Source organism: Melozone crissalis, unplaced genomic scaffold (assembly GCF_028551555.1).
Source record: "Melozone crissalis strain CALT ecotype California unplaced genomic scaffold, PUWL_Pcris_2 ptg000004l_1, whole genome shotgun sequence".
NCBI classification, from domain to species: Eukaryota; Metazoa; Chordata; class Aves; order Passeriformes; family Passerellidae; genus Melozone; species Melozone crissalis.
This window is the reverse complement of record NW_026535782.1, coordinates 29,962,491-29,987,884: the sequence shown is the minus strand read 5'-3', so window position 1 is coordinate 29,987,884 and position 25,394 is coordinate 29,962,491. Positions and strand designations below refer to the sequence as shown.

General features: G+C 38.2%; 1 protein-coding gene across 8 annotated transcripts in view; it reads right to left on the bottom strand.

The window, feature by feature from the left end:
- The window catches only part of NAV3 (neuron navigator 3), a 507,738-nt gene that overhangs the window by 242,248 nt on the left and 240,096 nt on the right, over window positions 1–25,394 (bottom strand). For 3 of the 8 annotated variants that reach the window (XM_054271002.1, XM_054271012.1, XM_054271020.1), the window contains exon 1: window positions 8,640–8,882. The exons of the other annotated variants lie outside the window; for them this stretch is intronic. In XM_054271002.1, coding sequence (XP_054126977.1) covers window positions 8,640–8,882 — 243 coding nt within the window. Of the gene's footprint in view, window positions 1–8,639; window positions 8,883–25,394 lie in introns of those variants that run through there. 8 annotated transcript variants of the gene reach the window in all.

Sequence of the window (25,394 nt, the reverse complement as noted above, 5' to 3'; positions counted from 1 at the left end):
TCTTTGCGTGCCCTGTGAGTAAGTGCAAGAAAAACTGTGTGACTCAAAAAATAGTCCAGTATACTGGACAAAAAGGGACAGTGGACCTAGACCACTCGAATGAATACTCAGTCAAAAAAATTAGCAGTTCTCATTTGTAATTCATGCCATTAGTATTTACTAAATACACGTTTCTGCTACAAAGAATCTAGGCAGTGTACTCAAAGGCAGAAATTAGGACCCAAAAAAGCCATTTTTCTTCAAAACAGGCCTGCTTCACAAATACTTAGATTTTCCACATCATCTTTAACAAGTCAGCAGCCTATCAACATCATTACACACAGGACCATTGATGAGTGTTATACTGCTTCACAAAGGGCACAAAATATTCTGCATCTTTAACAAATTGTGCTAGTCTGTGCTGGTTGGATACATCAAAATCAAGAGAATATATCTACTGGAGTAAAATTCCACCTCCAGCTCAGAGCTGGGCCCACACTTACACTAGCTATTGACATGAAAATGATGACAAAGCCAAAACTGTCCTTCTGAGGCAAGCAGGAAAAATAACTCATTATTTGGATGTTTCATTCTTAACTGATCCCTTAGAAAAGACAAAGGATAGGCTTGTGGTTATGATGTGGAGATCGGGACTTGAGATATATATTACTTGAAATTCCTAGTCCTGCCACAAAGTCCCAGCCTGGGTGTGAGAAAATCATCCATTTTCCCTTTAATCTCTCCCTTCCCTCTGCACTGTGGGGATTATGTTTTTCCCTTTCTCCCACAGTCCATGTAATAGAGCCATATGTTCTGCAGGGCTGGACTGACTTTGCACACATGCACACTACCTGCCATAATAGGGCATCAATCTAGTAAAAACTTATAGGATCAAGGTATGGTAGAAATAAAGAGAAAAATCCACAGAAAGAACATTATTTTTATTTGAGAGAAGAAGTGCTTTTCAGTGCAACCAAACTCCCTAATCTTAGTGGCACCCGTCACTCTGATGAGTACTTTGGGATGCTTCCATCTTCTAGGAACCCCCTACAAAATGCAACTAGAAGAAGTATTCACTACAGTGCTCTTGAAGGGATTTTAAGTTAAGGATTTTTAAGTTCATAGAGCCTCCTCATGTTCCTTGCTGTAAAGAACTGAGTCCCAAAGAGTCACTCCACTGTCTCACAGGCTCCTGAGGCATGAGGACACTCCAATACTGATATGCCAGGAAAATGAATGTTTCCAAGCCAGCCACCAGCTTTCTGGGCCCCAAGAACACCCTATTCAGTGCTTTTGGGAAACTTAACAGGAGCTGCAATATTTCAGAGCAATGCCCCTGGAAACACAAACACCCACACTGCACAATGGCACTTTTTCTGGGGAAGTAAATCTATCTCCAAAGAGAGTCCTTGCATATGCGCATCACCCTGGGCCATGGTGCTGTCAGCTCTGCTTCCCAGGGAAGCATGCTGACCATGCACCTGAGTCAGCTGAACCAAGGAATGACTGAAGAGAATGACAAGACCATCAAGGTTGTCACCAATTCCTTTGCACAATGAAGAACCACTGCTAATAATACTATGACTGGCAAGTGTATACATTGGGTTTTCCAGTGATGGAGATACTGTGCTTTCCACAGGCAAAGTTCTTCTGTTTAACTACTGTTACAGCTGGGAAGTTTTACTAAAGCCTAACTAGAACCTCCTGGGGTATAATAGAAGCCCATAATTTTTATCTGAAGGTGGAGACCACTTAGCTCCATTTGTGGTTATGAAGAACAGCCTATCCCAGGGGACTGCAAGAGTGCTGCACCAAGCAAATGTTACTGGGTTTGTTACTGGGTTGCTTCTGCTGGTGCATTCACAGTGCATCATCCTGCAGACACACTCCCATTTTTTGAGAAAAGGATTTTCATTGAATAGTTGTTTGGTCAGAAAATCCCCAAGCAGCTTCCCAGGCACAAATGCAACACAAAAGTGTTTAAGTGTGATTGTTTTCTGATGATATGTAATACCAGCTCACAAAGCACCAACTGATATCAAGTAAGTTGAGTTCTATCTTCCTATTTTGTAAGAGAAATAACATGAAAGCAGTAGAAATTCGGGCAGAGAACTTAAGCTCAGGTTGATGAATACCCTCCTGTCCATGATCCCAATTAAAAATTACAGACAAGAAACCTACATTCAATACAATTTGTTCACAAATGCAAAAGATTTAAGAGTTGATATGGTGTTACTTTGCATTTATCTCAACTCTCTGAAAATGTGCTTGATACCGATGATTAGACAATAAACATGTAACAGTGAAATTTAGTCCAAGCTCATACCGAATGAAGCTCTTAAATCAGTTATAATATAGCGAAGACAGATGGTACTGGATACATAAAGCACATTAAAGACACTGTTATCTCTTTGATAAAGAAATAATTCAGAGCACTAGACAAGAAGCTGAAATTGCTGACAATCTGAACTCCTGCCAACTGTCCTGGCTTCACTGGGGCTGTGTGAATTTTAAACACACATAGTCCCAGGTGTCCACAGTGCTGACTGAAATTTCTGGCAGCTAGTTCAATGCTTTTGAAACACTGCTGGCTTCCCATCACTAGTGGTCACTATGGGGAGAAGATAGGCAGTTTTTGGCTGCTTCTGCTGCTCTTTCTGTTGCCTTGGCTCTAGTGCTGTAAATGAAACACTCGGCACAATGAGCAGCCTCTTTTCTTGCCAACCCACAAGGCAGATACCTCCAGGGCACTAGTGCTGAGAAAAGGAAGGGTATGACAAAATGGGGAAAGCAACTCATTTATTTATGTTCCCTAGATTCAGTGTGTCAAGAAACTCTGTGGAGCTTGGCCCTCAGAGACCAGACAAAAATGCATCCAAGAAATTGAAAAGTCAGAGACATGTGTGATTGCAACAGAGGCCTTGCTTTGGAGAGATTTGGGGAATGGTGGGAAAGGGTCACATGAAACCTAAGTAAGTGGTGTGGAAGGGTTAGCTGAGGAAAGACAGAGATATGGAAGTCATTTATGGCACACATCTGGTATTCCAATGTGCACAGCACTCCCTTGACATGAACAGGAGCCCCACCCATGTATGGAAAACAAAAATGTTTGTCTTGAGATCTGTCTTTATAAAAAAATCTCCAAGTAAGTTTGGTGTCTTGTGACAGGCAGGATTTACCACATCACTAACAAACTACTTAAAATTGATGAGGGAAAAATGAGAGGTTTCCATGTACATTGTAATGACCTACTGCAAAAGGGCTAGCTGAATGACTCTAGAAGGCCCCAGAGTAAAACTGAGATGCAGTGGTAAGATGCCAAATTAAATGGACCTTAAGAGTCACTTCAACAGCTCCAGCACATGCCTTTGCCTAATCAGATCAAAATATTTAGCTTGGTTTTGTCACACTGAGATTCATTTTGGATTACTTTAACAACATTCACTTGCTACAACTAAGTGTTTTGGACCTCATTCTCTGTTGGACATGCTCCCCAGCTAGCACTGCTCTGTCCTCCTGATTTAGTGGGGACTACTTCCCCAGCTTAATTGTTCAGATTTCTGTGCTCTAGAGTGTGTCTCTTTACCCAGGTGGACACACAGTATTCTTTGTCATTTCTTCCAGAAGGCCTTGCAGAAGGTCAATTTCCAGAGCTCCCCTAAGATCTTCCTGTACAAAAATTGAATTGTTTAATGAACTTAGTGGGGCTGGACCCTTGTGAGAGAGGTCACAAACAACTGTCAATCCTATGGATACCAGTATCTCCATACTACTAGGACCTTACTACAAGTCCCCACAACTGAGGCATCTAGCAAAGTTTTAGGTTTACATTTATGTACTGGATCAGCTGGGGAGGCTGACTAGCACTTTCTGATAATGAACAGTGATATAAAAAATGCTGCAGGCAAGACAGGAAGGCTTGATTAGGGGATACAGAGAAAAATAAGTCATATTCAGTAGCCTGTAAAGATGTCTGCCAACAGGAAAGAAGAAGCAGATAAAGCAGACAGCAGCAGACAAATAGCATGAACAAAGAGAAACTGAAAACAAAAAAAAAAAAAACCCAAAAGAAATAAGATAATACAACAGTAAAGGAATTAATTAACTCAGAAAGAAGGCTAAACTCTTATCATCCAAGTCATACAACCAAAACACTACAATTAATATATCAGATTAATCTCAGAGAAAATACATTTTAGATGGTGCAGAGCTCTTGAAAGAAGGAAGTCTAATGATGGGAGGAAAACTTTGGGGACATAAAGCAGAGCACTGCAAGGATCAGCCCAAGGAAGTCAGACCAGTGTGCCTAACAGGGGTTGCTGACTCCCAGCAGCTGCACAGCTTTGTGCTGGAGAGGACTCCTGGCAACACACTTGTGACTTCACCATCAAATGTGTGCAAGCAGCTGAATCAATCACGCTTTCAGGTGACCTGAAGTAAAACACTGTTGCATTTTGCCAAAGGTCAATATTATGGACTCACTGAAGGGAGACCCTGTAGTCCCACCTCCCTCCTAAAGCGGGTTCACCTAGAACAGGTTGCACAGGATTGCACCTATACAGGTTTTGAATGTCTCCAGAGGAGAAGACTTCACAACTTCTCTGGATAGCCTGTTCCAGTGCTCTGTCATCCTCAAAGTAAAGAATTTTTTTTTTCTTGAAATTCAATGGAAATTCCTGTGCTTCAGTTTGTGCCCTTTGATCCTTGCCCTGTTTCTAGGCACAACTGAACAGCCTGGCCCCAGCCTCTCAACACCCACCCTTAAAATAATATAGTGCAGAGATAGGATTCAGTGACCAAATAGGTTGGTTTTGCAAATAAATTCTTTCTTCATTCCTATAGTTTTAAGTCATTGCTTAATTTACCTTTCTACAGTATCAAAGGATATTTTTTCACTTTGTTACTGTTTAGTGGCTCAAAAGCAAAAAAGCAACCTACTATGACCTGATGAATAATTTTCCAAGCAGTGGTGGTAAAGAAATACAAATAATACTATATCCACAGTTAGAAAAATATTTGAAAATACAGTGGTGTTTTCAGACATGGTTTTGCATAAAAACACTCTATGGTTCAGCTGAACAGCAAAACTCCATCTGCTTCAAAGACAGCCAGCATTTCACCTCATGAATCCAGCAGCTGGATTCTGTTCCTGTGTACATATATAGGAATAAACTTTTGTCTATATGATACTCAGGGAAAAAGAATGTGCTCTGAATACTTGTGTTCAAATATTTTGCATGACTATTTGCAGCATAAAGTGTTCATGCAGTCAGCCTAAACATTAGTGGGTTTAGCAAGAAAGCAGATGGACCTGTTGTATGAGACTTAGGTACCAAAGCACAAATTATGAAAATCTTGAACAAAAGTGCATTTGAATAAACTGCACACCGAATTATTTAAATCATTAGCAACTGATTATTTGCTTTCGTAAGCTAAACTAAGTTCATTACAATTAAGGAAAAAGGTAAACATAATCACCTCAAACTATTTCTACCACAGTTTTCATGGCAATATCACTTTTATTAAACCTCAAACTTCATTATGTCCACAAACAAGAAAACAACCAAGACTACATGAGCAAGTTCTACAAAACCATGTGAGACGAGAGAAACAGCAAGGGAAAAGAGAACTGATGTTTGCTGCTGTATTCCCAACCAGCCTTGGCCTGTGAGAACACCAACACAAGCAACAAAATTCTCAAACACTCAGGTTTGGTGAGAGTGAAGTTCATAGAGGAAACAGCTGTGTGGCAATGACCTACTGCATTGACATGTGTAACCCAAATTTATTTTAGAGTTCTTAGCCCTTAATAAGTAGCAACAGGATACGTCACAGTGACCACACGTGTCAATCTAAGTGCCAGGATGAGAACACCTGGGACCCACAGTGCAGCAAATGTAAAACACCAAAGCAAGCAGTGCAAAAGGCACTGCCTTCAGCAGACAAGAGCCAAAGTTAACCAGATGATGAATTCATATGTTCCATTGTCTTTTGCAGATAGTGACCCATATTTTTTCCCTCAAAAATCAGTGCTGCCTTATATGTAATGATATATATAACATAAGCATACAAGAAATATGTTAGTCAGATTTTACTCTCAGTTGGAAACTCAGACTAGGTATTCACTACATTTTGATTGAAAAACCTTTTATCTGACCATTTTTATAGTTACACAGTCCCAATGTACAGTGTTGCATACAACGGTCACACAGAGATATCACATGCATTAATGTGTTTGCTAACAAAAGGTCTGTTGAAATCAGCACTTACAAATGGTCAAGCTTTGGGACAACACAACCTGTAGTGCAGAACTTGCATCTGCTCAGCAAACCTGAAGAGACATTAACTCTAACAGCTCCATCAGATCTCTGCTTAGAACTACTGTTTGAATTACCTACACATACTTCTGAGGCTACCCAGGTGGCATGGATCTCCACCACTGATGAAGAAAACATCATTAATACTTTTAGGCTGATCGTTTGAAGCTTACTAGTAAGAAAAGCATTAAAATAATGTCATATTCATAAATACCCATCCACCTTACAGTCCAAACCCCTTTTGCAGAAAGTTTTCATGCAACTTGCTTAGAAGGTGAATAAAAGAGCATCTTTCAAAAAACGGGCCAGGAAGAAAATTGAGTAAAGGGCTGCCACTAAGCTTTACTGGGAATGTCAGACTTATAAGGGGGTAACACAGAAAGGCTACAGAAATTAGTAACTTTTTGAATGTTCAGCACTTCTATAAATCCGGGTGGCTGGGGGACGTTCTAATACCATCATGTGCACAGCCTGGTCTTACTCTTTAAGGATCATCTTCTAAAACTGCTCAGCAGCCTCCACTGAGAACATAGATAGAGAAGGATGTCATGGCTGGTAGGTTGATTTTGAGAAGTTGGTTTGCTTTTTGTCCTTTAGAAAAGCAGTCTCTGAGATGACAGGTATTGTCAAACCAATGAAATGGCAAATTAGTACCACAGTTTGTGTTCATCCAGGCTGTTATTTTACTCACTAGAAGTTCAGCAGAGTTCAGGACTACATGCCTTGGAAGACCAGTTGGTCTCACACTAATTACTAATAGCTCCCAAGTGGTTTAAATACTGGAGGCAAGATGCTTTATATCTTTCTCCACACTTTTATAAGTAAAGAAGAAACAATTCTCAGTAGCCAATATAACGTTTTGCTTTTTTCATGGAAAACAGTATTTGCTAATCTAATTTACTTTCGATGGACTATCCATTATGGAACAGCATTAAAAAACAAGAAAAGAATATTTTCTACTAAAAAAAAGGAAACAAGCAGGAATTGCATTGTGTTGAAAAATTATTATCTTCAAACATATATTGTCTTCATACTCACATTCTAGAAATAGGCTGTTCATCACTTGTGGTTATCAAGACACAAACAGTTTGTTCCTTTATTTACATTTCTGTATAGGATGTCTGACACCACCAGTGCATCATCTCTGGGAGACAGGGAGATGTGACACAGAAAACTCCAAGGGAAAAGTTAAGTGGCATGACCAAAATCTCATGTGTAAATATGTAGCAAGGTTTAAAAAGGAAACCAAATGTTCAGAATCCCAACCCTATGCTTTAACCACAAAACCAGCTTTCTTCACTAAAATGGAATTAACCCAGTAACTAAAAACAAAGAAAAAACAAGTACATATATGTGCATCTTGCCACTGTAACAACTCTAAGGGCATTTAAGTCTTCTCAAACTGAGATACAATTAAAAATATATATTTAATTCCAGGGCGGTAATCAGTTCCACAAACCAAGAGTACTAGAAAAGCAAGAGGAAGTAGCCTCACAGCTTGCTGAAGCTGTGTAAACCACACATGCAGGCATAATGTACTGACTGAAGATCTACAGAAATATATGCTGCTGACAAGAAGGGACTCAGTACTCATGTACAAAACATGAAAAATGTTTTCAACTACAACAGAAAGCCTAGTTGAAAACCAAGCAGAAGTGGTTTCTAAAAGTTAATTAGGACTCAAAAATAATCCCCTTACAAAAAAAAAAAAACAAACCCTAAGCAGTCTAAAAAATATTGTGGCATCCTACTTCAGATAATAAACTTTTTTTTTTTTTAAATCACAATGAATTGGGGCTAGATAGGGGCTAGGAAGAAGCTATTTTGCTGAAGAGAAAAGCACAAGTACTGTTCACTGAGAAGCTGTTTTTCTGGTTCAGCAGTTCTGCAGCAAGAATAGCCAGATCATTTGGAAATTGAAAAGAAAATCAATTGCATGTTTTTATTTTAAAAGCGCCTCCCTGTGGGAATAGGTGTGGGCGTGAGATCTCTTTTTAAATTTCATAATATAACTTAAAGCTGCCAAGATTTTTTTTGTAAATACTCTGTTTACTGGGTGCCAGAATGATTTTTCTCTCCTTATGATTCTACTGATGCTTATCATAATTAATCTGTGAAGTGAGTAACACTAACATTTAAAAACAGAATATTTATTCAGACAACAGCACTGAGCAAAACAAATTTTCAAGGCTGCTATGGGAGTTCAGTGATGACAGCAAAAGTCTATTTACTCATTTACCCCCAAGCTCTGCATGCAGAAAGTTTGTATCAAAGTTTTTTTTTTTTAAAGCAAATAATTTTTTTCTTTATAATTGAGTTCCACAGGTAAAGTTAACAACTAACCTTGCTATCTTCGATCTCCTGGGTTTTTCCTTGAAGCGTTTTCCTCTCTCCAAAATCACAGGTTGACTTTAACGTGAGCTGACAAGAAAGCATGGAGCTCTCTGCCCCAGTAAGCTCCAAGGACTTTGGTGAGTACCTCTGTGAGCCGACGGGGCCAAGGTTGGGTATCGGGAGGGCAGTGTGCACAGGCTTTGACCCCACGGCTGGCTGCCTCAGCTTGGAGGCAACCCCAAGCACAGGCATGGCTTCTATAAAAGTATCTTCTTTCTGCCAAAGAAAATGCTCCTGACCTCAGTCTGGTAGGCTCCAGCTTCAGCAATTTCAGAGCAAATGCTTTAAACAAAAGTAGCAGTCATCTTTTCGAAAAGTCTTAAAACAATAATATTGCGAGTTTCACAAGGAAGCAAAATCTTTCCTTCATCTCTCCCCTCTCCCTCGCAGCCGCTCACACGCACTGCTCAGTGAGTCAGTGGCTCTGTAAGACTAAACGCTCCTCTGGGGCGTGAACTTTTCTTGAAGGTAACTGCCACAGAGCTGCCTGTCTGGGATTAAAGAACTCATAAACTCGCTTTCTCTTCTTCCTACAGCATTCCAGGTCTGTGCATTAAGTGAATGAAGGATGGGAGAAAAGGGGAGAGAGAAGAGAGGAAACCTCCCCGTACTCCAACTGTCAAAACAGCTCAGAGACCACAACACTGGAAGCAGAGACCTCTTCCTGACTACATAAATAACCAGCCCACATCTCAAAAAAAAACAAACCTCTTTTTTTTTTTTTTTTTCTGTTTAAGGGAAAAAAAAGGACCTGAGTAGTGGCCAAAGCAAACAGCTGTTGGACGAGTTTTCATCCCGGAAATAATCTCAGCAATGAAGCTGTTTGTCTGATTCCTGGCTATTTTTCACTGCTGACAACCATGAGCTACGGTGTTTCATTCTCTGCTCCTCCCGTGAAATCAGGTTAAAATCGTGCAAGAGCGTGGCTAGAAACAGACACTGAATCACACTGCGGGTAACGTCTGTCTGTGCTATGAAAAATCCATACAAAAACAGAGCAGGATATAGGAGAATTTCAAGCATTGTTCGAAGATTTAGTCAATACAGTTTTCAGAGCTCTTTTTTTTTTTCTTTCTCGGTGGGGGTGTTAACGTCATCTATTCAGTGTTAACACTTCCCTTTCTAAAAACACTGAAAGCTCCGTGAAGTCCATGTCCAACACATCATTTCTGCTTGTTGCTCACAGAAATACTCTTTCTGGCAATCTCAAATCCTTGCACATAGAAATACAAGTCAGGCAGGCAGAGCAAGCTCCAAAATGAGTCATGATGGACAGTCCAAATTGTTGAGCAGCATAAACACTTACTTAAAAGAACAACTGTAAATTCCTTTGAGAGCCTGTAGCAGGGGAAACCCTTTTAAACTGACATGAGGAAAAAACCTGTGCAGAAACATCACACCATTCAACTACTCCTATGGGATTTTATCACCCAGCATTATAGACACAGGGTTTTTTGTTATGTCTTCCAAAATAAAACATAAGATGACTTGACTTATTCTGCCCCAATATACTACATGGTACTAACTACACCTTCCTTGGACAGCATGTACGATTACCACCAGAGGTAAAAGCACAAGAGAAAAAAAGAGCCCTCTGGACTTTTATGTTCTCAAAACAAGGATGGCAAAAGTTTAGAAAAGCATTGAAAAGAAAGTAAGTGAGAAGCAGACTAAAAAAGATCTTAAATCGTGCTTTAAAATTATTTTGCAGAATAAATGTGTGATGCCTGCCTCTATCATTCATTTACAAAAATCACACTGACACAGTAAATAAATTCAGCTCTCTGTATTGACTTACAAATTACTCCATTCTTGCTTGTGGTATTTAGGAGTGAATTTAACCTGTTGTAGTAATCTCCTGAGTTTCGAAGGGAGAATACAGGGCAAACACATTTCAGCATCCTCTGCTTATCTGCCATTTGGTTTTGCCACCATTAACAACAGATGCCATGGGTTTTGTGCAAAAATGCGCAGAGGTAGCTGCTCTGCGTTTTAGACAACTTCAGCCCACAGGATACATCAATTTGCTCCAATGATTGGAATATTTTTGTTCAGTGTGATACTTCAGATCTTCTGCAGAGCAAATGGGAAGAAAGCTCCTTGCATAGTCTGTATTTGTTTTCCAGCATTATAAAGCACTGATGCTGTGTAAGGAATTTAGATTTCTTAGGCACAACTGTTAACAGTTAACACTTCAGAAAATGCACATATGCAAAGACTGAAGTGGACCACAGGAAAAGAGGGATTTATCTCTTGCAAGGTTTGAGAAGATGAAAAATCCTCATGAGAACTGTTACCCAATGATCAACACAAAGAATAAACTACAGCCATGAGATAGATACTTTCTTAAAAAGAACTTTGCCAAAAAAATGTAATTGAATCTTATTACTTCCCGGGGTTATAATTTTACAAAGTAATGCACTTTGGTAATCTTGCTGATCTTCTTTTGAATATGAATGATGAGGTCATGATACCCACAGTCTCTTTTGCAACCCATTTTCCCAGCACAGAAACCCTGAAAGTAATAAGTAAGCAAACTTACTAGGAGTCATCTGTAATACATAACCAACAGGATTTGGAAACAATGATGTGAGGCTGGTGTTACTGCTACTCTTTCGAAATAATTTTTCATTATATGTTGACTTTAAAGCTAGTACCAGGTCAGGGCCATCAGCTTCAGAACCCCAACTACCTAGAGTTTGTACAATGATAAATCACAGAAGTGCTTCTGAGCTATTGAAGATGCAAAGAAGAGTATGCAAGATTCTTTGCAGGAATCATGAAAAATTGAGAAAAAAAAATTTACTCTCTAAGTAAGAATGCAGCTACAAGCCTAGTCTTCCTTTTCTTGTTTTCTCTAACTCTAAGCAAAAGATAAATAAACAAACATCTGCTACTCTTTGAAATCAACTACAATTTTTGCTTGAAAGCCCTTGTGTACCGCATGGTGAATGTAGGTCTTATGAAGGCTGTCTTGGGGGAAAGAATATTTAACAAATAAGCTTCAGTACTGTTTTCCACACAAACAGGAAAGTACAGGATCAAGCATCTGTGGACAACATACACAAACTGTCACCACCAGATGCAGGTGCTGGTGGGATGACCCTGCAGGCAGAAGGTGTCCAAAGATTCTGTAAGGGAAGGAACTGAGGGGAAAGGGCAAAGTTGGAAGCTGCAAAGGGCACATTGTCAGGCATCAAGCTGACCATGTAAGTTTGGTAGTATTTTCCTAAGCATCTCTGTAGTGGAAAGCTAAGTATCTGCCAAGCAAGGCAGACAGGGAGAACCTAGAGTAAAAATGAGGATGATTTAGATATGTGTGAATAATGTCCAAACAGAAAAAAAAGGCATATCTGTGAGAAATAAGGGTGGAGAAGGCTATAACCTGGAGTTACATGAAATCAAACACAACTCTCTAGCATGAGGGACAAAGTATTCCAGTCAGGATAGAGAAAGCAGTGAGTAAAAAGATATGACTGAAAGAAATAAGGGACTGCAGAGAAACAGGTCAGGCTAAGCATTGTTCAGAGAGGAACTGTAGGTTTGTAATTTATCCTCTTAGACTTTAGAGTAGACATCCTCCAGCCAGACAGGTAGGGGACATCATCTGGATTCAGGAGGATGACCAGAGATCATGACTGAAGTCCTGACACAAGGGAAATGATGTGCAGAAAAGGTTGGAGAGTTATGAGGAAAAAATAGAGGGCAAAATTTCAATTGGGATGCTAGGTAAGAAGATAGAAGTGTAAAGAGGAACGAAAAAATAGGAAAACATAGCAAACGTCAAAACACAATCTTTAGTAGTTTTGTAGTGGTAGTTCCAATGATATGTTGAAGGTAGGGCCATTGTTTTAGCTGATAAAATAGTGACAACCAGGCTGTAAAACATGACTGTGAAAGTGTCACACAATCCATTTTCACAGAAAGTATAGATTATATTAATGATCTGTACCTCAAAGTAACACAGCATGTATGCATTCAGTATAATAGTCCCCACATCCTAAAAAAAAAAAATGTAGTATTTATTTCAAATAGCAGGAGCTAACACACCTGAAGTCTAAACCACTTCATAAAAGAAGGTATCAGTCACTTGTAATGTTATGGTGAATTTTTGTTCTCAGGACTGAACAGAAATAACTGTTCACAGCACAACATCCCATCATATATTTCCTTTCCTTCACTGAGCCTGATATCAGTACAAATCCCATGAAGGCTGCTCCCCTTCTGCACCCCCAGCCCTCAGACAAACTGTTCGCATGAACTGAACAGACAGCTGGCAGTGTGTCCCAGAGCACAGGAAATATCAAGAGAGGGGACACCTGCCTCAAAAGTGGAGCCAAGATATTTGTTTGCTCCTTCTGCTCTATGATCTCCAACAAGGAAGCTGTTGCATGCGTAGAGGGTCAAACAGGAAATGTCAGGGGTCCAGAGACTGCAGAGCTCTGTTCAGAGCTGTTTCCCCACTTCATCCCACTGGTGTAGCAGCTGTGTATAGAGTTTACATGAGCCAGGCCAACTTCAGAATGAGCTGATACAATCTCAAGATTTTGTGCTCATTGATTTCAGGTTGAGCAGAAAGCTTTCCCCAGCTGGCAATGGACAACTCTTTAAAAAGCAACCAATGGTTCTAAAATACTGAAGGTACCTGAAGCAAGATGATTTATTTATTTACTCCAGATAAGACAGGATTGAGCTTTAAAAATGCAAATATGACACACACCACATGTCTGTTTGGTGTAACAAAATATGTTCAACCTGTCAGATACTGATGAGACAAATCCTTCAGATCCGACTCATGTTCCCAGCATAAATCTATGGACAGTATTTTTGTTATTAAAAAAATCAGGTGAAACCATTAGTCTCAAGGCAAGACATTTAACAAGTATTTAATCCTCTCTGCAAGTATGTAATGCTACTGAGTAAGCTGCTGTTGTTGTTCTTAACAGTTTTGTATTTCAAAAGATATATAATCCAAAGTCCAGTCACAGAAAAAGGTGCATCCGGCTTCCTAAAGGAAATCCTTCGGCTTTGGCTGAATGTTTGGGGAAGTTTTCAAAGAGGACAACTTTTAAATAAGGATACAGTTTCATCATCTGAACAATTTGGCCGTTCAAAACTCAGACAGGAGTTAAAGGGTTTGAAAGCAGTAACTGATAAAGTGACCAGTTTTTCTGTAATCCATTCATGCTGTATGTTTGCAACATCTTCCATCAGATAGTTTCAAACCTTTATGTGTAATTTAGTACCAATCCACCCTGTGAAGTATGTGAGGTATACTAAAATATTATCAAGTGGAACCATGAGGCTAAATGACCTTCCCAGATCCATATGGGGCTTCAGTACTTTCTTTCTTAAGTAGAGGGTGGGTTTTTTTTTTTTGAATTCTAAATCTGTGCAGGTTAAAAATTACAGTTTTTTCGCTTTGTTGTCCAATGTATTTAATCATTAAGTATTTGGCTTAAAGGAATTGAGCTTAAATACTATAGGATTGGAAAACATAAACTAAATTTTTTATGAGGATAAGAAAGAACTGATGGCAACTGAACACACTATGTAAGTATTTACATACTGATCTACTGGCTAGACCACAGCCAGCTGGTAAAGCTTAATGAAAGGATCAGCTTTTCTCTTTGGGAGGTGGAAGAGGAAAAGGGAAAGAAAAGGATATTCTGTTTGTTCATTTCTAAGCAAATGACCCAAACAACAAATGCTAAAGACTCTCAAAGTTGATGTTAACTGCAGCTAACAAGGAAATATACCCACAATCAGCATACACTGGCCAGAAATCTAACAGTCATCCTATGGATTGAAGTGACAGCTTTTCTATATTTTTTCCTTTGTCTCCTTGGTTTCTCATTTACAAAGCCTTTCCCAGACACAGTCATAGCAGGCACACTGACTTCTCTAGTATCCTCCTGGACACTGACAGGTATCTTTGCCTTTTTTATTTATGCTCTCCTCCCGATTTGTTTTTTTTCCTCTCAAAGGATTTCTGGCTTTGTATCACTTTTGGTGGGCCCTGGCAAATTATTATTTCTACTGCTTGCCCTATATTTTTCTGTCTTAGAATACATTACTTCACTGCTGCATTGTCAAAGAACATTTCTCCCACTTACCAGGGTAATTAAGAGCTTCAGCTCTTTGTAGAACTGCTGGAGAAATGTCTAAGGTAGACACAACAAAACCAGACATTTACAGAATGCATGATTAAGCTCTTAAGTGATAACATTACTTTCAGTAGAAGTGGTGAGGAACAGAATTCCTAGCCTGTTTTTAATAATGGTATTGATGGAAGAGGTTTTGTTCCATTTGAAATTTTGATCAAAGTTTAAATTATCTGGTGTTCCCCTTGAAATATGGTCCTCATGAATTCTCTGCAATCGCTACTGCTTTCAATATGAATTCCCCTGGAAAAAAATTTCCCAATCTACATATGCCCCAAAATTTTGATGGAATATTTCAGATGATGCTATCAAGATATTTATAAGTCCTAATTAGATGAGAAGGAAATCATGTTATTTTTGATTAATTAAAGCTGTTCTGACTCTTGATACTAACTGCAAACTGTCCAGAACTTTCATCCGACATTTCTTCAGAGAAATTGATTTGCTTTCCTTCCTATAAAATTTCCTAGCAAACTGTAAAAACTAACTCTTAAAAAGAAACTGTGACTAAGCAGGAAGGAATCTGCTGATTATCTGCCATCAGGTGGCTGGCAGAGTGGCAAACCTATGCTTTCATCTGCAGGAAACTTTCCTCTTGTGAGCCCTGTGGATCTGATAGAGGGTTTCAAAATAACAGTTATGCTGGCATTCACTTTAGCATTGCAGTGAAAAACTTCTACATAAGGTTCCCACTGGTCTATTAAAAAAAAAAAAAAGTTACTGTAGAAAAATAGCTTAGAAACATCTGCTACAATCATGATCAGACTCTTGGCCAAGTGCAGAAACAACAGTAAGAGACTTTGAAGTCAATCAGCTTTGCTATCACCAGCAGATAGTCCTGCAGTCAGTGGAAATTACTGCACAGAGAGTTTAGGAGATAGGAAGAAAACTTGCTCTGCCAAAAGTGTATATAGACAGCAGTGAAGAAAAGAACAATTTTTTTAACAATCATGAAAATTGTTAGGAGTGAAAGGTTAGCAATAGGTGTTAAAAAAAAAGGACTACATTCATACTTAGAGAACACTTCATGAAAACGAAGATGGATATATTTTAAGGGATTAGCTTTGATATTTGACCTTAAACAAGTGCAAGCTGCACTGCAGCTGGAGGAGCACTTCTCACTCATGATCTACTGTCTGCTTCTTTCTTGCTCTGAGACTGTAATCATTCAATGCCAACTTGCATCCCCCACAGTTCATACCTACTACAGCTATACCACCTCTACCCATCTGCTACCCCAGACCTTGATCTAAGTAGCAATTATTGCATAATACTTCCTGTTATTCCTCACTGCTTATCAGTATAGCGGAATGATCCCAGAAATGTTTTTGGTTTCTTGTTGGCCTTTGCAGATAATCATCACAACTAATTTTGTTATCAAGTAACCCTTCCTACAATGCCCATATTATTTTCATCTTCTTTAACCACATAAATATTTGATATTTATCCTACATTTCCTGTGATTTACAGTGATTCAGGAGACACTGATATGTATTTTAAAGGCAAGATTTCCTTTGGCAAACATAATACATCAATACAAAGAATGAAGAAACATTATAGTTTTTGGTGAAGCTTTACAAGATCACCATTATATCACCTTCCCTAACACAATTCCCATCAGAAAATCTGGCATTTGCAGTGCTCTCATGCTGGGCGGATGTACTGGTGAGGCATTACGCCCCATGGCAGTGCTAGGTTGGCAGCTTCACTTCACGATCTTAAGGGTCTTTTCTAACCTAAATAATTGTATGATTCTATAGGCCCCACTGCTGCACACTTCCCTTGCACATCATCTCTTGCTGATGGTCAAAGGCACCATCCTGAGTGTTGAATCTTTTCTGTTACCAGTATTTTCATTTTGGATCTCAAGTTGCTACATGAAGAACAATATTGTACCTTGAAGTCACTCGAAGGTTTTTTGTTTGTTTTGATATACAGATATGCACTTTTAACCATGTGTTTTGTGCCGCTTGCCTGCTCTTATTGAGGAGTTATGATAACACTATACAGAATCTACATTTTTCAGCAGTCTTTCCTCACCAAGGCATATCACTACACACATTGTGGTTTTCCTGCTCTTGTCTTGTGCTTGGCCAGCTTGGAACTCTGGCAGAGATGGTCACTCACCTCTACCTGGAAAATGTTAAGCAGACAGGCCTTGTGTGTCAATACCTTGACCACATACAGTTGAGCTGTAAGTGGGTGCTCTTTTCTTTCAAATAAAAATTGGCCTAATGCGCATACTAAAAATCTCAACCATCTGCCTTGGTCTCCTGTTGGCCATATGTGAACAGTTCCTACAGTGAGCCTTGAAAGCTTGTGCCTTTCTCCATTCTGCTGTGAGCAGAGCGTGCTCCAGACCAACTTCTGAAATGTGTTCTGTATGTCACTAGACTAAACCTTCCCCTTTTTGATCAATAAGTGTTAAGGAACTGCTGTTTTTCATTACCAAACATCTCCCATCTATGCTAAACCATACACCTTGTGTCATCTCAACAAAAATCTAAGAGTAAATTACAACAGCAGCTTTTCCAATCAGCAAATTGTATTTCCTCATCACTACTCTGTCTATAGATGCATGATTTTATCTTTTGTGTGTATCTTTATGTACACATGAGTACACATGTTTAATATGTCAGACATTAATGCCCTTTGAGCAATTCACCTGGGTTGCTTTATCTTTCACAAAAAAAAAAAAAGAAAACAGAAACCATCAAATCCTCAATAGCACACAGCTGTCAAAAATAACTTCAAATCCTGCAGATGTTAGATGCTTCCTTCCTGCTTTTCTGCATACTGGGGAGAAATATGACCTTACAGATGTGGCATGTTATTAAAAAAAAAAAAAGGAAGCTATGTTTATATATTGGTCTTACCTTCCAGTGCAAGAAAAGAGCTAGATGGGAGACAAATAATACAGATCTTTTCCCAGCTTTCATCCATCACTTGGGTTTTTAGAACTGACATATGTAACAAGCATTTGGCAGCCATAAAAGCAACATCAGCATTCACAAATTAAAAAATAAAACAGAAAGCCAAAATATTTTTTTTCCACCTACAATAACTAGGATGAGCTACAAAGAAAGTACAGTTTTATCAAAACCAGAAGGGAGAATAAACTGGCTATTTAGCTGCAGCATTCAGCTAAACAGACACTGTTAGGTATAAATCAGTAAGAAGTTAACAGCCACTAGTGAAAACATCACTGGTGGCATGTGCACCTTCAATGGTGAGAAAGGCAGAAGCTATTTGCTTCAGATAGATATGTCTTCAGAAAGAAAAGATCTTCATTACATGTTCATGCAGCACTACAGCCAACAATACAGTAACTTTCTTGATCCAGGAAGATTCTCTATTGGTACAAAACTGTGTGATTCCCACCACTACTCTAGGCCAAGTACAAGACATACAGTACAGTCTCTTTCTCTGTTTAGAAAAGATATAATTAGATTCCATACATTATTCCTTTCTATTCCTTTATTTTTTTCTTATATTCTCTTTGAAATTTTTATTTTTCATTCCATTCCCTTCTCTGCACCCAGTGAGGGAATATTCTCCAGAATAAGAACAAGATGTGCAGGCAGTATTTTTATTTTCTTTTCGGAAACCATTGCAGCACAGCATGAAAATTTCTGCAGTACAAACCACCTGAGCAACACTGCAATCTGTAACTAGCAGATTATTCAAAAATCTCCTCCAATAACCTGTTGAAAGATTTTGGTCTTCTCAGAAACCTACTTCAATTTAGGAAATTTCCCAATATCCCATTACTTTGATTTTAGCTTCACATTTTACTCACCTAAAGTATAATCCAGCCACTTCTGCTTATATTGTACTACTTCTTTTTTAGCTTTCTATGGAATTTCTTGACTCTAATATACCTGAGCACTTTTATTCTTCCTTACATAATAAAGGCGAAGCACCCCAATGCCTAATGCCATGGGATGTTAATGCAAGGAGCAGGAGTCTATACTTGCTTGAATGTATTAGCTGAAGATGGTGGAGGAGGAGGGAAGAATAAAAGAGGGATACACAATGTGCAGTCAGCTTTCTGACCTGGAAAAGGTTTCCTTTTGTCATTAGAGTTTGCATTCCAGGCTAGTTACATTCCGGCCAAATTGATTTTCCCACCCTTACATAACTGAACTCTGTTCTTCATTATATGGGTGTAAATCTGCAGCAAAAACTTTGAACTTCCAATGAGTAATTCTAGATTTATGCCAGAGTAATTGAGAGCAGAATGTAGCCTCTTGGTTGCTCACAGATATTATACTATTTAAGATTTCTATCCTCCAACACACTTGTGACTATTCAAATTCACCCTAGTCCCCTCTTCTTTCCTTTAAGCTATTCTACAAAGTTGACACAATATTTGGAATTTTTAATACAAATCATATTTGGAAATATTTTACTTCCAAATCAAGGGAAAATGTAACTACTGAGAATGTATGTATCAAGAGGAGCTTTTTTTTCCTCAGAGAAAATCTTTAAGAACAATACAGCAGCATTCTTCTGTGCTGACACAGGCTTCATGCATGACTGTCCAACTCTTTTTCAAGTCTGCAGAACTGTTATTAGTTATTAATCTCTAGACTGCTAATATTATTCAAATAGCAAGCAGCTCAAAAAGTTCACTAAATCTATATCTTTAAACCGTTAGACAACTATTTTGTAACCACTGAACTCATTAAAAATAAAAATTATTTCAATGAAGTATACTTTCTAAGTGCTGCATAAACTTTATCCCTGGTATAAGTTTAATTAATTCCAGTGAGTTTTCCTCCAGCAGGAAAGAATTTATTGTTTATATTACATGCCAACAATTCACTAGATTTAACAAAATATGAATCCTTCTTAAGTTATAACTTCTGTTTAAAAATTTATCCCAGTAGGGCTTTTTTTTAAACAATTTTGCTGATAATGTCACCCTTTGTTTGCTCTTCAGAGAAGCCAGCAGGGTCTCAGAGATATTCTTGTGCGTGCTAGTGGCTTCAACCCACCCTGTTTGTTCACATAACACCAAAGTACCTGGAGCTCAGAAATTCTGACATTGTCCTACTGTGACTAGAGAATTGCTTTTCTTTGATCTCTGATTTCAAGAATCCTACACTTTCCCCCTCTTTGAGGAAAGACAGTTGGTTTTAATTTAAAAAAAAATAAAAACATTAAACTGGAGAATTTCCCAACAGGCAACAGAGTTAAAGTGAGCCAAACCTTCGTGCCATACCTTTTGGATCATGCCCTCAGCAGGGTGTAAATATCCAGTCATTTTAAACTTCAGCTTAGGCCACCTTAAGTTCTCACTACTATCTGGATTTACAGTGTACAAATGAAATCAAAATCTTACAGAATAGCTAGTTCTCAAACAAGGCTTCAAGCTAGGCTGTTGAAAGGCTAGAATTTTAAAGGTCTCTACTTTAAAGGTCTCTGAGTAAGCAATTCTCACTGATTTCAATAAAGGGAGAGGAAAAATCCATTCCTAATTACAGTGGTCCAAGGGAACCCAAGAACCAAGCCCAATTTCCACAAAAATCTTTCCACAGACATAAATCTTTCCATAGACTTTGGTGGCCACATGTGCTAAATAGTTCTCACTCAAGGACTCTGAGGCTGGGATTATATTATTCACTTATGTAAATGAGCTCAAAGAAAATGTAGAAATTAGTGGGAATGGTATAAACTTTAGGACCACTATGAGATTTGCTTAAATTGGCAGGCTAAACTATTCGGCATCACTTCTATAAACTCTTTGAAACAAATTTGGCTTAAGCAGAAGCTCTTCTGAACTGATTAAAAAACTTATCAAGGCTGGTTTTAAAGATTTATTTATTCAAATTCTCTTACGCTACTGGCAGCCAAGTTGAAGTCAAACCTCAACTCTGATTGGAAAAAGTCATGTGAATGTCAGAGGGTTATGTAAAAGCTGAGACTTTTTGCCCAGAAGTAAATCTGTGAATGTTATATTGATAGCGCTAGTCTGAGAAGTCAGAAAAGGATTTAGAATCTGGAAGCCTAGGATGCTTTTTAAATTATTTTGAATCCATATAAATATGTTGGTTTCTCCCTTCTGGAGAGGGGTCACAGAGAGAGGTCATTGCTTTTTTGCCTTGATATAAGAGTAAAATGTCGATCCCCAAATGCTTCCAAATTCTAAGTCTCATGCCCTGGAGTTTTGACAGGGCAGGGCACCCAGAGTCTTTTTGAAGTCTGTTAGAAACCTTCCTATAGCTATTAATTTTATACAGAGGAGACTGTATAGCAATAGAAAGCACTATCAAACCTCAGTAGTCTTTTTCTATTTGTTTCAAGATAAGAATCATAACCACAGGACCCCAAGATCTGTACAGAGAACAAAAACGTCTGTCCACCCTTACGGAACAGAGTGGGTGAGAGACTGGGAGTCATCCAGATTTTGCTGGTAATACCTCAACATATGCCAGTCTGTTTGAAGAGATCTGAACTGTCAAATCAGGAAACCATCATAACTATGATGCTAAGAAAAATATTGTGAGAGATTATGATTTATAGTCAGTAGAATTCAGATGGAACAGAGTAGCTACTCAGAAAAAGTATCTACTTGCAGGAAAGGCAAGATGAGAGCCTATCACCATCCATCATCCATCCATGCATCTATGTCAAAAATATTATGGGAGCCTGACCACTCATTATTCTCATGTTCATTTATTTGTATATCTAATGAAAAAGAAAACAGTACTGCCGTACTCTTATGCTCACAGTACTGAGTGGTTTTGAGTCATGACCTGGATTCTACAGAAATTTCATCATTACCCATTCTACTGTTCTTCAGCTGATCAATGTAGGAAAAAATCCACATTATTATGCATAGCCTATGACTGCATTTCAGTTAAAAACATCCTATGATTTAAGCTTCCTTCTAATCCTTCTAGAGCCCTTAATTATATAGATTTGAAAACATACCCTATAACTATTATGAGTCCAGCTTGAAATTAATACTTGGGTTTTTTTCCACTTTTACAAAATTCCTAACTCACCATAATTTTTTTACTTTAAAGATTCCATACTAAATCCAAGTTTTATAAGCTCTTGAAGAGGAGAAGTGAGAGTCACCAGACATTTTTTCTGCTTGCAGCTGAACCTGTTTTGAAACAATCCGTGTCTATAGAGTTTGTTAGATGTACGCATAAATAGGTGTAGTTAATGAGCAATTTTTAAATTTTCTTTCTCACATTAAGTCAAATATGATGAGGTATAGATTAAAATACATGAGTTCAATTGTAGTGAAAACAGCTAAGGCATACTAGAAGCTGTACATACTAGGGTAATGTACTTCCTAAAGGTTTGATTCTGCAGCTCTAGCACATACTCATTTCTCATCACATCATGAGTTCAATCATCACATGCAGACTATCAAGCCATATCCATTTCAAGTCATTAAGCAGGACTTGCAAGTTGAAGCTGGTGGGAGTTGTGCAGATATAGGACAGTAGCCTGGCTCTGAGGTTTCTGCTAATTTGTTCACCATCCTTTGAAGCACAAAAGCAGGAAAGAAAGCCACATGAAATATTAAATCATCCCACATTTCCAGGAAAGCTCTGAAACAATTAAAAGCTACTACTCTAATGTATAGATGTTAGTCAGTTCTCTAAGAAAGCCAGAAAAATTGTAATAGGAGTAATAAACTTTATACTTAAAAGTACAACAGCAGAGTTTATGTTTGGTTGTTATCCACTGGGCAATAAAATATCGATTGAGCACTTTATAAATAATTGTAAAAACACAGGGGGTTATATTTCAGGCAATAGTGGTTTTATTAGGAAAATTATTTGAATATTCCTCCAACTTTAAAGACATATGACCATCACAGATTCAGATCCGGACTGGGACTTGACAAAGTCAATGAGGAGACAGATGGCAACAAAAGAAATGTTTCAATAAAAAAACAGGTAAGATATAGTAAGAAAATCTAAATTCCAGACTGAAAATTACTAACAGCAAATTATTCCTTCTTTTCTTTTAAAGCTAGTCCTGCTTCTTGTCTGAAAACTACTTTATTCTTCTTTCAAACTGACCTGTTTAAGTTACCTTTTAAGTCAGGTACTGATAAATTTCCATGACTAATTACATTTTAAAAAGGCACTGAAAAGCATAACTTTGCCACATTTCTTCCAGATATTTCACTCTTAATTTTGAAAGTGTTTCATTTCAAAATATTCTAGATGGTTTATTTATAATACGTATTTAAAACATACTAGATCAAACAAAATCCTTTTCTCTCTCTGAAACAATTAAAAAATTTTAAAATAGAGTTGCACAGCTGTAAGGCAAAAGAAGAATAGTTGATGTTGGCAAGCAGCTGTTGTGCAACACGCCTGTTTTCACAAATGAATCATAATTGTGTCTCTTGAAACTTGTGCTCCCCCATCTGTCTGTTGTATCCGTTACAGAGAGGAACATGTCTCTATGAAATTATGAACTACATTTTGTATTATGTTAGAACATATGTCTAATCTTGCCCCAAAGCAAACCTATCAAATTCCTTGCCAGACAGCTGCCCTTCCTGCAAAAGATGCTTGACATCTTAGTGGGAGAGTGACACTGGAAAACCATTGAAACTGCAACTTGAAACCTACTTCTTCAACTGTTAAGTCTACTTCATCTGTCTGACTAACAGATGACTAAATTTATCCCATATAATAGCTATTTAATGCTAGGCAGGGAGCCACTAGAATTGAGGACTTAATATGGAAAGGGAGCCCTCGAGAAGACCAGCAGAAGTCATAGTTAAGAACTAGTGTGTAGTAAAAGAAAGGAGTCACACAAGAGAGTAAGAGAATTAAACAGGCAGAAAGGGTTTTGCCTGTTCTAGAACACATGGAAGAAAGAATTAATCTCATGCATCTTCATAGATCTATGTGAAAACAAGTCAGCCCCAGCTGTAATTATGTTCAACAGAGAGAAACAAGAGGCTGCTTTGAGTGTAACACTAACCAACCTCCTGAGATGCCTGTTTCCTTCCACCAAACACTGCGAGTCTCCTGTAGGTATGACTGGATTGGTATGACAAGGTTACAGTTTCAAGTTACAAAAAATGAGGCAAAACCACTGAATTACTCAATTAGACTATTCACATCTTTTTCTTCCTGACCCCAACATTACTTCCAATTCCATGCCACAGGCCTCTTCTTTGCAGTGCCAATCATGACTATCAATTGAATTTATCCATTTCTAAACACTTACCCATTTCTTTTTTTTTTTTTTTTTTTTTTTTTTTAGCATTTCCTAAGGGTAGGATAGTTTACCTAATCTAACTCCAGAACAACCAACAATTTTTTTCCACCTGAGTTGACTCTGAAAAAAGCCCCAGTGACACTGATTGGTCTGGGTTTTTTCTTTTTCTTTTCTTTTTTCTTTTTGGGCTTTCCTCCATCTTTCGCATTTGCTTGCATTGGCAAAAAAAAAAAAAAAAAAAAAAAAACCACAAAAAAAACCACCAAAAAAAAAAAAAAAAAAAAAAACAAGCCAAAAACCCCCCCAAGTGTAAATTGAGTCAGTCCCAAGTCCATATCATACTCAGTAACATGAGCTTCAGGTTACAATCCAAATATCCAAGACAACGCAAATTTTGGTGCTAAGGACAGAAGCATCCTATACAACCAGTCATCAAAGATCTGTTCTGAGGCTGGGACTGTGCACTGGTCCCAAATATAAGGACAGTGATTGTGCTCCATCCAAAGCCGAGATGGTCCCACTTGCCACACACAGGAGATCCCTTGCATCCACTTAGACTGCAAGTTCTTTAGGTCAATAGCTGATATTGCACATCTCCAAACTGATGGTCCCCAAGCTTTCTGGATGATTCTTAGCCTACGGTGCTTCTACAGAGTTCCATGTATCCTGATTATGAAAACAAGGATCAGGACACAAAACACATATTAAAGACCAGCACTGAACACAACCATGGCTTTGCTGCAATCCCTGTGATAATCTAGGAACTACAGCTCTGAATCAGGCAGCACGACAAGACTGATTTGCTTAAGCACAAACCTAACCCCAAACAGCAACAAACCCACAGTGTTATTATTTTATTCTTCACCATACATATAGGACTATTCATGTGGTGAATACTGTTAGATAAAACTGTAGTGGGTTAAGAGAATTGCACCACTGCAAATTTCCAGTGGACGAAAAATCAGCCTCAGCATAAAATCAATCTCAAGTCTCAATAACTTTTGTACATATCCACAAATTTAAACATAGTTTTTGACAAGTAAATAATTGGTTCTGATGCTCAAACTGTGAGCTTAAACTCATAGTCTTGCAACAACCTCTTATCTTTCAGTGATGATAAACAAATTTATGTGAAACACAAGAAACCCATACGTTAATTGAATCATCTCTGGTTCTTCTCTTAATTCATATGGAAAATTGTTCCCAAAGTACTTCCCATGCAGTACTTAATGTCTTTGACCATCTCCTGCTAGCCACATAATAACAATATATAAAAATCCAAGTTTCTTTCTCAGAATTTCAACAAGTAATAACATAGCGAATAGAATAT